The following is a 14,399-nucleotide window of genomic DNA, read 5'->3' on the forward strand; positions in this document are numbered from 1 at the left end:
ACAAGTTTGACTAGGAGGTCCCTAGGAGCCTCTGTCTCTGAAGGAAGAGGCTCACTATTATAGGGTGGTCAGAGTGTTATCATTTTTAGGGGTGTAGTGGGGTGGGACTGTTGTTGAAGTAAAAGGAGGAGGATTAGACCGGCCCAACTAGAGGTTTCTTCTGGTTTTTATATTTTTAAGACAATGTATTGTTATGTGGCCAATGAACCAGCAGGTGGCACTACACAACAATTTTACACATGCAAAAATAAGTTTCTTAGATGTATCAGAATGTAAATTGTATATTCTGTAAAACAAGAGAGCTCCAAATATCCTTGAAAATAAAACTCCTTTAAGCACTGCATATTGAAAAACTAATTAAACTAAATTTTACTGCAGGGCAGCTAGTCTAGTAATCAACAGGAACAAAGTGGTGCTTTGACCTTACGTTGAAATATAATTTCATTATTTATATGTACTTGTTGCATGCCAACAGCATAGAGGCACTACGTAAGTCATAAAGAAAAGAGATTTCATGCCCGGTAATGTTCTGCATTAAGTAAGATAAAGTAAGTGTATTTTACATAGCACCTGTCATATAAGAGCATCGTATCAATTTTAATAATGCAGTTTCTATAATGTAAATCAAGGAAGGAATGATGGAACAATTCTGGAGGCTTTTAAAAAATATGTTATAGAAAAGTATTTACCATCTGCCAGTAACTGATTTCAGAGGCAGGTTCTGCATCATTATAGAGAAACATTTCATCACCATGGATTTATAAATATACATAAATAATATTCAAAGAAGACTGGGACTCATTAAATCATAAGGCTACTTCCTGTTACCTGGGGAGTTTTCCGTCGAGAAATGAGTATAAGAATGGGCAGATTTTACTGAATCGAGCTTGAAGATTCAGAGAAATGACAGCCCCAAGGTACAATGACTGTCAGTAGTGTGAGCTTCCTGCCAAGCCCAGGGAATTTTACTTCTGAGGATTATTTGCCTTCCATTTTGCTGGATAAACAGTATTAGCTAATCTCAGCAGTACAGTTTCTCTTTAATTTTACTTACCAGTATCAACTAAGAAAACCCCATAGTTGTTGTGTAAATCTGAGCTGTCTGGACAGTTCTTTATTCCAGTCTGGTATATTTCTTCAGCTTCTTTAAACCTCTCCTTTCAAAGGAAACAAACAAACAAAATAAGTGAGAAAGCTTTTTAAAACCAGCAATAAACTGAATATTAGGAGCAGGAAAAGCAAAGAAAAAAAAATCTTACTAAGCACCTAACATACAACAGGCACTGAGATAAGGCACTATGAACTTTGTTTGAATTAAAGGCAATATTAACTGTGTACAAAATACCCACAATTCATATCTGTATTTAGTTCCCTTAGGGCAAAAAAGATGATGTTGTCTCAAATGGGACCTTTGGAAGGATATGGACCTGTACGACATGCATGCCTACTAGTGAAAAAGGCCTGAAAATAGTTGTTTGACTAGGATGCCCTTCACCCCGGTGACTCTCCATATGAAAACGGGGGATGCAAAAAGGGTGGAATGTTTTTCGAGGTGGCAATGTGGCTGGGAGGCAGGGCAGTCTGGGGAATTTGTTTTCTAGCTGCATTTGCATAGATGACACTCTTTTTATCTATAACCTACACTGTACCGCGTTGTTTGGGGAGGTTTTTGAGGCAAGTAGAGAGGGGAGGCTGATGCAGATGTTGCAGAGGGCTCTACTTGAAGTGTGTCTACAGCCCACCAGACTGGTGGCTACTTCCCATACTCATTCCATGCTTTCCACCTCTGAGCTGTTCCCTCCAACAGGATTATATGTCCCCTCAAGGGCGTACCTCCAAACTGTGTGGCAAGGTTCAGGTCGATCACCACATCTCTCATTCTAGGGCTCCAGTTCTAATTGCCCTTGTGTTCTATTTGTCTAAATATTCACTTTAGCAAACTTTGGTAATTCTGAGTTACTTTTTAGGTTCTTTTTCTTTCTTTCCTTCCTTCCTTCCCTCCCTCCCTCCCTCTCTTTCTCTCTTTCTTTCTTTCTTGTTTTTTGAGACAGAGTCTCACTCTGTCACCTTTGCTGGAGTGCAGTGGGGCGATCTCGGCTCACTGCAACTCCTGCCTCCTGGGCTCAGGTAATCCTCCCACCTCAGCTCCCTGAGTAGCTGAGATTACAGGGATGTGCCACCATGCCCAGCTAATTTTTGTATTTTTAGTAGAGATGGGGTTTCGTCATGTTGGCCAGGCTGGTCTCAAACTCCTGGCCTCAAGTGATCCGCCTGCCTTGGCATCCCAAAGTGTTGGGATTACAGATGTGAGCCACTGCACTTGGCATTTTCAGGTACATTTTTCACAACCATTAGAGACTGTTATGTGACACTTACTTTTACAATACAGAAGGTGAAATATAATTAATTAATCAAAGCTTCCCAGATACTAAGACTTATTTACCCACAAGTTAACAATGTCATCTTTTCCTAGTACTTCTGCGAAGGTCAGGTAAAATAAAATGATTTGGCACAAAGCACATGCCTGCTTTAAAATATATATATATATATATTTTATATATATATATTTTTTATATATATATATATTTTATATATATATATATATATCTCCCGAGTATGGACATTTTCCACAACCTTATCTTAAGTTACTCCTACTGAGCACTGAACCAGACATATGACAAACGAATGTAGAACAACAATTTCCTGAGACATGACATCTTAAGCTTGTGATTAAGTGTAAGATATTCACATTGAGGGCTGAACAATAAGCCAAGAAGCCCAAATCTGATCTGACCCAGAGAGGAACATATACTTTACACTCTGTAGAATGACCAGTGCCAGCTATTTGAGTTCCTACATTTAAGTAACATTAGAGAACAAGGTGTGGTTTGTCAAACTTCATCCCCACTCCAGCAAAAATAAGCATCGATGTCTCTAAAAGTGTGGTTTTTTAATTGCCAAACTCAACAAATTATCAAATTCAAAAAATTTAAAGATGAATTAAAGTCTCAAAATATTTCCTTTCAATCTATTGAAGAGAAGAAAAGCTTTCTGAAGTGCTCGTCCATTGAAGGACTGGCTCTGTGTGTGTGTGTGTGTGTGTATGTGTGTATGTATGTATGTAATGAAGACAAGCAGAACAGAAATTATATAACAACCTGAGAAAATTAACATCTAGAGAGTACCATAAGGTATATATTCATGTATCCATTCATTCTACATGCATTTACTGCAATGGCTATAGAAGTATGACACAGTGGTTAAGAACGAGGCTCCCAAGGTTTGACTGCACGGATTCAAATCCAAGCCCCACCATCTACTGTCTGTGTGACCTTTCTTACCGCCATGTGCCCCAACTGTAAATCAGGGATAACAATCGTACTTATGTTATAGGGTTGTTTTGAGGATTAAATCTATTAAAACATTTGAAACACTTAGAAAGAAACTTAGTACATGGTCAGCACTTTGGTTTATCATGCTGGTCTTTATCCTTACTTATCCATAGCTACATGGGGACAGAGAATAGAAGCTAGGTTTTCAGTGGGCCAATAGGGAATTGGGGAGCCCTGAATAAAAGCAGTATTTTTGGAAATAAACAAACATGGCTCTGGCATAAAAAAAAACAGTTATACTTTTGGGTATTCGTCCATCTGTTCAACCGTCCAACCCGTCCCTCCCTACCTTTCCTTGACAAATATTTCATGAACACCATTGTTAAAAGTAAAACTTTAGGCAAATTAAATGTAACGAAGTTTATTTGAGCAAGATAGTGTTCAGAGATTGGGCAATCCCCTGAACCAGAACAGGTCCAGAGAGACTCTGTCGCTGCCATGTGGTCAGGGAGGATTTATGGACAGATAAAGGAAAGCAACTTACAGAAAACGGAAGTGAGGTACAGAAATGGCTGACTTGGTAACAGCTCAGTGTTTGCCTTACTTGTACATAGTTTGAACAGCTGGCTGTCTCGATTGGCTGACTGGTAAGACAGTAATAGGTACAAGGTGGTCTGTTTATGCATCCAGTTAGGTTACGGTTTACTATGTACAGAGAAAATTTGAGGCCAAGCTTAAAATATGTAAGGAGGCAGTTTTAGGCTAAATTTAACAATGGTACCCTCCAAATTGAGAGGTGAATCAAAACTGTAGGCATTAATTTCATTCTACCACTATCGTAAAGGCACTTACTTGGTCTTAAGTCTTACTGGGAAATAGCAGAACAGTGAGCTTTGTAAGATGGGAAGTAGGCTTTTAGGTTATTTTTTTGAAAGAGAGTAGAGGGGACCTCTCTGTGTTGGAATCTCTTGTTTTTAGGAGAGGAGAAAGAAAACTTGGGCCTGTTTTAGGATTTTTTTTTTTTTTTTTTTTTTTTTTAAGTTTTAGTTTGATTATGTCACATTTAGCAGGAGTGACTCTATTTTGGTTTGGTCTGGTCTGCTGGGGCCTATGGTATGAACTCAGTCCAAAATAATGGCATCTCCTAATTTTGTTTAACAGTTTCTTCCTTTTGGTCATGATTTTACTTAGGTGAGTGCGACCATTAGGCTTTTAATGCCATTCTCAGTTACTATTATTTTAGGATTTTGGTCCTAGTACATTATTTATTGGTTATGATGTCTTTATAAGAACACCTTTTTTTGTTTTAGTTTTTGTCATCTCAATTAAAGAGAGATCATTTGACATTTTAAAAATGGCAGTATGTAACCATTTAAAACTTTTGAGAGAACATAGTGTGCCAGAGAGACAATTATAATGATCAACAGGATCATATCAAGAGTTTGGAGTATGCTCCTAAGTCAGCATCTCCATGAACCAACCCAACTAAAATGAAATAGATGAAAGAATGAGCCAGACAAAGAGTCTACTTGTTTTAACCAGTCTGTTTATTAATACCCTACAACCAAATCTCTGTAATATTCAATGTATTTATTTACATGTAACAAATAGTGTCAGTAACAGTACAGAGTTTTTACTGTTTATCCAGTAGGCAATCTAGAGTAATTTTATTATCCAGCACAACCTTAGCAAGAGAATTTAAAGATGTCTGTTGTGTAATCAGTCTTTGTAGTAGAATCTGTTATAGAGCCTATTATGAGGGACAAATTTTAATCATTGTCTCCTTTAAATTATGGGAAAAGGGGCCTAAGAATTATGTCTAGAAGAGTTTAAAGAAACTCCATGTTTAAGCTTCACTAGAAGAGTGAAGGCCCCCTGGCAATGTTGTTTTAAACCTATGATGTAGGTTAAAAGGAATGAACCAATGTTCTGGTTCTGATTGATTATAGAAGAACAAAGATGCCATTAAATTATTTTGCTCACATTGGTCCTTTTTCTTTTCTATCCAGGCATAAGACTGTCAATGTATAAGGCTGGCTGCAAAATGCTCTACAAATAAAGTTATACCTCATGATGTACGCAAATCTCCCTTTTTAGTTTTATTGTTTATAGAGGCATAAGCAAGGAAAAAATTAAGAGAGGTAAGAGTCTGATGATAGCATAGAAGTCTTGATCTGTGATCTTGGGAAAGCTATCCATGTCTAGGAGGCCATCTGTTTTGGGGAGAAACTTTCCTGGTTAGCTTTATCTTAAGGTTTCTAATGCGTGTATAGTTCAAAGAGTCTGGAGGGCCCTTTTGAGTTGTGAGATTATGAACCTAAGCTTTGAGTTCCCAAAGTTTTGCTGTAGTGTGGGTGGCAAGGGCAGTCTTTTTTTTTTTTTTTTTTTTTTTTTTGAGATGGAGTTTCGCTCTGTCACCCAGGCTGGAGTGCAGTGGCAGGATCTCAGTTCACTATAACCTCCGTCTCCTGGGTTCAAGTGATTCTCCTGTCTCATCCTCCCAATTAGCTGGGATTACAGGCACCCACCACCAAACCCAGTGGCTAATTTTTGTGTTTTTAGCAGAGACAGGGTTTCACCATGTTGGCCAGGCTGGTCTTGAACTCCTGACCTCAGGTGATCCACCCGCCTTGGCCTCCCCAAATACTGGGATTACAGGTATGAGCCACTGTGCCCAGCCAAGGGCAGTCTTTTTCTGATATCATTTTCAGAATATCCAATCTCTGGGTTTTAGACCATGAAAGGTTTGATTGTTCACAGTCACTGAACATGAAAAGCTTTTATTTATTTATTTATTTTTTTAATCTAGTGAAAGTATACTTTGGCATGATGTATTAAAGCCTTGTGGCATTTAGTCATATCAGAGTTTCAGAGCAGAAGGTAAATGAGGTTTTGTTATTAGGGGTATAGGGCTTCTAGTGACTATTTTAGAAGGGTCAACTTACATTTTCCCCCGGAAGTGGATCTGATTATCCACTGTATCCACTGTAATACTTTTGACTAAGGCAATCTAGGTGATTCAGTTACCTTAATGCTAGTGTATCTGAAATACCTTATTTAATTGTTTTACAACTTGTCCAGTGAAACAAGTGCCTTTATTGCTAGAGATTTTTCTAGGAATGTCCCATGAGGGAAACACACTTTCTTTTTTTTTTTTTTCCTGAGACAGAGTCTCGCTCTGTCGCCCAGCCTGGAGTGCAGGGGCCGGATCTCAGCTCACTGCAAGCTCCGCCTCCTGGGTTCATGCCATTCTCCTGCTTCAGCCTCCTGAGTAGCTGGGACTACAGGCGCCGCCACCTCGCCCGGCTAGTTTTTTGTATTTTTTAGTAGAGACGGGGTTTCACCACACTAGCCAGGTGTGTCTCGATCTAGCCAGATCAGTCTCGATCTCCTGACCCCATGATCCGCCCGTCTCGGCCTCCCAAAGTGCTGGGATTACAGGCTTGAGCCACCTCGCCCGGCCTGGAAACACATTTTCTAATAATGTTCTAGCTACTATTATAGCCATCAGATTTTTGTATGAGGAAGCTTTTATATAACCAGAAAATATGCATTAAAAATGACAGTTGAATGAAGTTTCTCTATAAATGTTTAAATGGCCCATTAGGTAGCAGAAATGTACCTGAAGTTTTGATCGTCTTCTCAGGATTATGAGTTTGACCAACCAAATATTAGTCAATCATTTTAGCGATTTAGAATAGTCACCACACCAATAAATACTTTAAAAATGTAACCTGGATCAGCTTATGCCTCCTATGATGAGTTATGGCATATAGAACTTTTAACAATGAAAGCTTGAAGGACTTAGCAAGGACCCAGGTGGTCATTTAGGCTTTTCATGAGTATATGCTTAGTGCTGAATTTATATCCTCTCAAATACCAATTTTGTTTTTCAATTCAGATGTATAGCACTGTTTATTAGGTGGGCCATCATAGGTAATTTGAATTGGACCATAGGAGTTTATTTAAATTGTATACTTAAAACATTTTAGTGCTGGCTGGCTGATTTAGCATGAAAATCTGGGAAAGTATTTTCTCGGTATTCAGTGAATTCTCGTGTTGCTTGGGTTAGAAGTGTTATAACCCAGTCAGTCTCTTCATTAGAGTTTTGGGAATTCTTAGTCCAAATAATGTGATCTTTAAGTTATCAGAAACCTGTATTCAAGAGTGCTTGTCACGGTTCTTTTCATCCTTTCTGTGAACCTCCTTGAAGACACGCCATTCTAGGATTTGACTTCTTTATCAAGAGCTTTTAGAACACAAGCAATTAACTATGGAAAAGTTCACTATGGTCATGGTTAAAGATGTAATTGACAAAAATTTTTTTTTCCTGTGGCCTATAATAATTTAATATAATAACCATAATTATGATGGATAACATACCAAGACATATCTGAATTTTAGCAATCTCTTATAATTTTGGAACATATATTAATAATGTATCCATAAAAATGTAACTCAAAGGCTAAACATTACTTATTTGACAATGCTTCTCATAGTTTAGCCTGTCAAATAAGTCCATACACTCTCTTTTGGATGCTGCAGAAGGTCTCTGCAGAATCCTAAGTTAGTTGAGGTCAAAAAGACTTCATCACCAACTTGAAATTTGATTTAAGGAAAGAAGCCTGCCAAATATGTCAAAGGTTTAAAACATTTAATTAAAATATGATCACAGGTCACTGTAGAACAATAGTAATTCATTTAGCCAAAATGGTAATTAAAAGGTTTTAAAGAGCATTTATTCCTTTAGGGAGAAGAGGCTCTGTTTTTCGATCAAAAGAGCTGAGAAAGACAACATCAACATGAGACAGAAGCCGTGTCAAGCTAAACTTAATTTAACACCATGCATGTGCCATGCGTGTATACAGTGAAACAGAACAGTGAGTGAGAGACACAATCCCTGCCTTCACCACTGAGTGGAATTCAGACAAGGAGGCGGCAATAATGTAGCTGTGGGAGGAGAAGCACAAGGTGTGCGGGAGGCACCCAAGAGTGGCAGCCACACCTGGGGTTAGATACTGTATGCCTGTCATGATCCAAATGCCCAAGGGCATTGGTCGCTATTAACTTCAGCAGCTGTGTAACACAGATGTGCTTGAAAACTATCTGTGGCTACGTGAGATCTGAAAAACATCTTTATAACCAAACTAGTTAAGTTAGAAGGTGTTTTTCCTGAAAGGAATACAACTGATGTCTTCACAGTCTCAGCTTCTGAGGTCAAATGCAACACTAAACAACAGTTTTTAAGTGCAATTACTGCTTTACTGGATCTAATATTACTTTTTTTCCCCACTTTCTTGCTCCTCCAAAGCAGGCAAAGAGATTATCTTTTTCATCTAAAACTTCTCTTTCATTTTTGCATCCATGAGCTGAGCTGATTTTCCACTAGAAATGATATTTTCAAAATCCAAAGAAATAGTGAGATTTAAAGACTGAGTGTGTCAAGTGCAATGAATCACAGCCCTATACCTTCAGTAACCCCAATGGCAGTTTCAAGGCTCTATGAAAATGTCTTTAAGATCTGTCTTTCTATTCATTTTACTCGACTATCGATTTCATGGAATGATCAACTCTACTCATAAAAACAAACAAACAAACAAACAAAAACACTTCTCCAGGGAGAAAATACTGTATAGGTGTTTAAAGTAAATTCCACCTTCTCTGGAAGGGTAATGCATTTATCTTAAATAGCATTATTATTTAATCACTGAAGCTCAATTTCAAGCACTCACTTTCATTTAATTCAACTGGCTACAAGTCCTGATCTAAGCCTGATCATTTCTAGTCTCTACTGACTTGTAAGTTCCAGAGGAAATGAATGTAAGGTATTTATAGGACAACTTTAATTAAAAATATTTGTGACCCAGGGAATGGTTGTGACATATTAATACCGTCTGCTGTACACCAGAGTCCCCAGCCATCGTGTGAAACTGGCCTTCGAGGGCAGCAGTTAAAAATGGGCAGCATGCAGCCATGGGCTCCTCTCCAAGACTTAAAGCATTTTCAGTGGGGTGGAAATAAAATGGGCCTTGGAAGAGAGATAAAACACAATCAACATCCCACTTTTTACATGCTATAATTACCCAATATAGTACACTTTTTACCTCAAGAAAGGAAAAGTGAAAAATAGATGTCCTGAAAAAGGACCTTTGACTATAATTTACTGTCTTGAGCCAAATAGTGTGTTTGGAAAACTTTATAATTCAGGTTCCAGTAACTCAAATGACAAATGGACATTGGCTTAATGCAGAAATTATCAACCTTCTTAATTTTAGAATGTCTTTGAACTCTAAAAGTTACCAAGAATTCCAAAGAACTTTCCATTTATGTGGACTACATATATCAATATTTCCTACATTGGAAAAGAAGCTGAAAAACTTTAAAAATATGTTTCTAATTAGTTTACTTAATCACAAACTTAAACATAAATAATATATTTATATAAAAATAATTATTTTCAAAGCAAAAAAAATAGCGAGAATAGTGTCATTAGTTTATATTTTTGTATATCTCTTTAATGTGTGACTTAAGACAGCTGGATTCTCATATGCTTCTGTGTTCAATCTGTTTTATGTACATATATTTGGTTGGAATATATAAAGAAAATCTGGCCTCACACACACATTTAGTTGACAAAGGAGAGAGTATTTTAATAGCATTTTCATAACTGTGGATATATCCTGTGGCTGCTAGAAAAGCTAGAAAACTACTGTATACTCATGAGAGAATGACAGGGAAAAGGCAAATTACTTCTTAGTACTATTAGGAAAAGCGCATAAACCTTCATGGACCCTGGGGGTCTCCAGTCAACACTTTGCAAACAGATTGACAGATGGCCTGTAACAATGTGTACTTACTGTATAGAGGTGTAGAGAGTGGTATTCCAAAGCAGTAAAGGGCCAATAGAAAAAAAAATGGTGCCAGTGCCCTGACATCGGGGTCACCATGTGTCTGCGCTGATTTTCTAGAAGTGCTTTCACTCTGATCAATAATTTAAAGCCACAGAGTCTTAAAGTATCTTCCTATTAGCCAAATGGCTTTATTAGTAAATAGTATTACATTGTAATGTTGTAATCATAATTACAAACGTAATATTGTAATAGTAATTACAAACCTGGGAAATTAAAGACTAACAGATCTTTAAACTCATGTCAATGACTTCTCCAAGAAACTATTCAAGACACAGCAGCCCAAAAGATAAAGAAACACCTGTTTTCTCACCTTCTTCTTTGCTTTCGTTTTCTTTACCACAGTTCCTCCACCCATATGTCATCAGTATGAACATTTATGAGAAACATGCTATCAATATTTGATGTCTAATTCCCTTTCCTATCCAACTAAAATGAATCAATTAATCTGGCATTCTTTGCCACCAAGGAAATACAAGGTGTTTTCTAATCTTAGATTTTCTCATCTCCCAGCAGAGTGTAATCAACACTACTCTGACAATTTACACAAATAAGAAGTGACCACTTTAAAGAAGGAACATCAAGAACAATACAATAAATGATAAAGAGAAAGAGTGACAAGAGTGAGCAACTACTCATAATGCAGTCATGGAACCAGAAAAAAAGGTGAAAACTGCATTTGCATATAACTGCAGCTTCCTGATACTTTAGACTTTTCTCATGCCATTTTGCCTTTATTCTCTATGCTTCCAGGTACATGACTTTCTTCCGACTTCAGAAATAGAAATAAAGTCCTAAGTCCCCCACCTGACTCAACAAACCTCCTCCTGGCCAAGGAGACCCCAGGGAAACCTTAAAAACTCAGTTCCCAGCCATGACCAGAGAGGTAAGATCACTCAAGCATTATACCCACTCCTTTGCTAACCACCATTACACTCTCTTTCCTAAGAGTTGAATAGAAACTAGCACTTTTGAAAGACTTGCTCCACTGCTAATTTCAACCAACCATCTCATTGTGCAGCAGGGCTCCCCTCCCTTTTTATGATCTCAGGGCAACTGACCAGCATTCCTTCCTGGAAAGAAACCACGGACTGTGGACGGCTTCTGGCTGGTCCATGGAAACGTGCATAGGATGCCTCTGCATTTAAATGTTGTGTGTCCACCTCAAAGTGCACATGGGATGTATGTAACATGCATGTTTGCTTACTACGCATGTGAAACCCCTTCATATATATTCACAGTTCCTCCTATAATCTGTTGAACATGTGTACTTAACCAATCCATTCAGCATAAATTCCTGTCTTGCCCTTCCCCCTTCAAAGCACCTGCTTTTGCTTTCTGCAGGAGGCTATGCTTTCCAGCCTAAAGGTGGCCAGCCTGCAGGCTACAATCCATTATAGGAAATAAAGCTCTCCTTTCCAAATTTACAGATCTCATGATTTTAAGTTCACATATTAGAAGTAAGCTCAATACTGTTCCTCACCTCAGAGCCCTTAGAGGGTCTACTCCTTCTGACAAGAAAGCTCTTCCTTTCATTTTCACCCAGTTTGTATCTATCAGTCCTTCAGATATCAGATTAAAGGTCACCCCTTTGGCAACCATCCCCACTCCCCATATATTCCCTTCCCACATCAGGTTATGTCCCCTTAACATGCTCGCTGGTGCTTTCCCTTTGCACATTTGTTACACTTGCATTAGACATTGGGGAGGGAGCTATAAATCTTTGCCTAGGGGTAGCCTTCCCTTCTATACAACACTCCATGAGGGTAACCACATACATAACTTGCTGCTTCAGCACTCTGGTGCTTGGTGGCATCTAGGTGCTCAATAAATATGTGCTCAATAATTAAATCAATAAATTCTTAAGTTAGGGTCTTCGTCCAAGTTGACTTAGCCCCACAGACAGTGTGGCTGAATGTACCCCAAGTATAGCATTTGTAGGAGAGAACCAGATCCAGGACTTTTTATTTGATCCAGAGTTCCAACTTATGTTTTATTGTTCCAATTTTCTCTTCACTCTCACATTGGGTAAAGTCATATTTCAAAATACATGAAGGAAAAATATTTTATTTTAAGTGTTATCATTGTAATTAATTGAGTTTTTCAATAGGCTATAAACGTGGGACCAGTAATAATTTACAGTGGCCAGAGTCATAAACAATGTTAATTTCATTTCCTTTACTGCTACTGTAATGCAAAGCTATATAATCCATGTAAGAGTAGGATGGTGAAAAATGATTGTGGGCTTATAAATGTTTACTATCCTATCTGTGAAGCTGGAGTCCAGCCAGTTCTGAATGCTAATGGAGAACAAAGAGTATAGCAAGTTAGAGACCACCCTGACTTCAAAGCTAAGAGTTTATCTTCTGTTCTCAGTTTTCTTGACTTCTTTGATGCAGTCAACACAAACTTTCCTCTGGATATTTTTATGTGCCTAGCTTCCATGACAACTCATCTTTCTGGGTTTGTTTTTATCACTTCTTCCTTTCCACTCCATTCCATGCCTAACCTCATTAACCCACGTGGCCCACGACCACAGCCTATTCATGGGGTCCCAGTGTCATCTAGAGCAAGAGTGGCAGGTGAGGAGCTTAGAGACCAGGTGTTACTCCAGGTCCTGCTGCAAGTTAGTGAATCACCATAAGCAGCCACTTAATTCTGTGTACCACATATTTTTATGTAAAATGAGAAGGTTAAAAACATTTTTCAGGGCTTTTTCCTACACTATTCTTCATTTTCTCCTCGAGGAAATTATCTGCTTACAATATGGTTCCATTTTTGTAAAGTTCTAGGTCTATTTTTCTAGCCCTGATCTCTTTCACTCTCATTGGTCCATATGCCATTTTCATTTAAATGTTCCACTAACATTCAAAACTTAAAGGTTGTACACTGCTGGTGGCAGAGTAAATTGGAACTGCCCTTTTGGAAAGCAATTTGGTAACATGTCTCAAGACTCATGAAATATATTCTTTGATAAGGAAATTCTTCTGGAATTTATCATTAGGAAATGATTTAAAACATTGTTTTAAAAAAGCCCTAAGAAAGAAAAAGTTCAATGTCACAAAAGAAAATAAAAAAGAATCCAAATATCCCAACATTTGAAATAAATATTTGCCGTATATTACAGTGAATCAGTTTGATAAATCAGTAAGCAGCCATTTAAGTGGGATTTATGAAGGTCATTCAGCACCATGAAAAAACATATAATAGTATGTACAATTTAATGGCAAATGAAAAGAACAGGATACAAACAGTGTATAAATATTAGTATGGAAACACATAAATATATTTAAAAGACATGCATAATATTAAAGAATGATAATATTTGTTGTCTCCAGGTATTATATTATGAATAAAGGATGTACGTCATTTTCTCTGAGTTTTCACACTTTCCTTTATATATTTATATTACTTGTTTAACTGGAAACAATGTTGATACTCATCTTATTTCTTTCTTAAAATCTTGCTTCTGTCTGGCTTATCTATGTCTATCAGTGGTCATAAATCTTCTCAGTTTCTTAGGTGTTCTGACCTGGAGTTCTTAAGTTTCTATTTTTCTTTTCCTTTCAACCTTTACGTGCTGACAGTCCCTAGGTACCATAAAAATCTTTTTCCATGATAGTCTATCCATTCCCTTACTTTCTTCTGCAAACAAGGCTCTCAACTACTCACACCAGAATGCATATAAAAGCCTCTTCGAAAATACACCATGTGTTTTCCACAAGATTTTCTTCCTCAGATGTTTTAGAACGCTCTCCTCTGATATTTACCTTTACTTCCTATTATCTATCCATTTAAAACTTGGGCTCCATTATGGCCTTAATATGTTCTACCATATAATGTCTTTTCAACTCATTAATCTATTTTTCAAATTCGTTAAATCCCCTACTTTGTGCAAACAGATTAAATTTCTCCCTTCAGGTTACAACAGAGTAAGGAACACAATATTAGTTGTCGACAAATCCTACATTCACGGTTTTATTGGCACTGAGGATGGGAAATGATGTTAACAGACAGCAGCATGCTTATAATAAAAGCAAGGCATACCAAATAAGCCTAGTTATCTTTTTTATTATAGATTCACAGCCTTACATCAGGGGAAGGATTTTGACAGGTGTCTGAAAATGCATCTCAAAACATCCCTGTAGACAGGACTGAG

The 14,399-nt window shown here is 37.6% G+C and overlaps 1 protein-coding gene across 9 annotated transcripts in view; it reads right to left on the minus strand.

Annotated features, from left to right (window-relative positions):
• Window positions 1-14,399, minus strand: part of TMTC1 (transmembrane O-mannosyltransferase targeting cadherins 1) — a 285,851-nt gene that overhangs the window by 19,013 nt on the left and 252,439 nt on the right. For all 9 annotated transcript variants that reach the window (XM_065523950.1, XM_005570472.4, XM_005570471.4 and 6 more), the window contains one exon: window positions 1,055-1,157. In XM_065523950.1, coding sequence (XP_065380022.1) covers window positions 1,055-1,157 — 103 coding nt within the window. The remainder of the gene's footprint in view (window positions 1-1,054; window positions 1,158-14,399) is intronic.

Source organism: Macaca fascicularis, chromosome 11, assembly GCF_037993035.2.
Source record: "Macaca fascicularis isolate 582-1 chromosome 11, T2T-MFA8v1.1".
NCBI classification, from domain to species: Eukaryota; Metazoa; Chordata; class Mammalia; order Primates; family Cercopithecidae; genus Macaca; species Macaca fascicularis.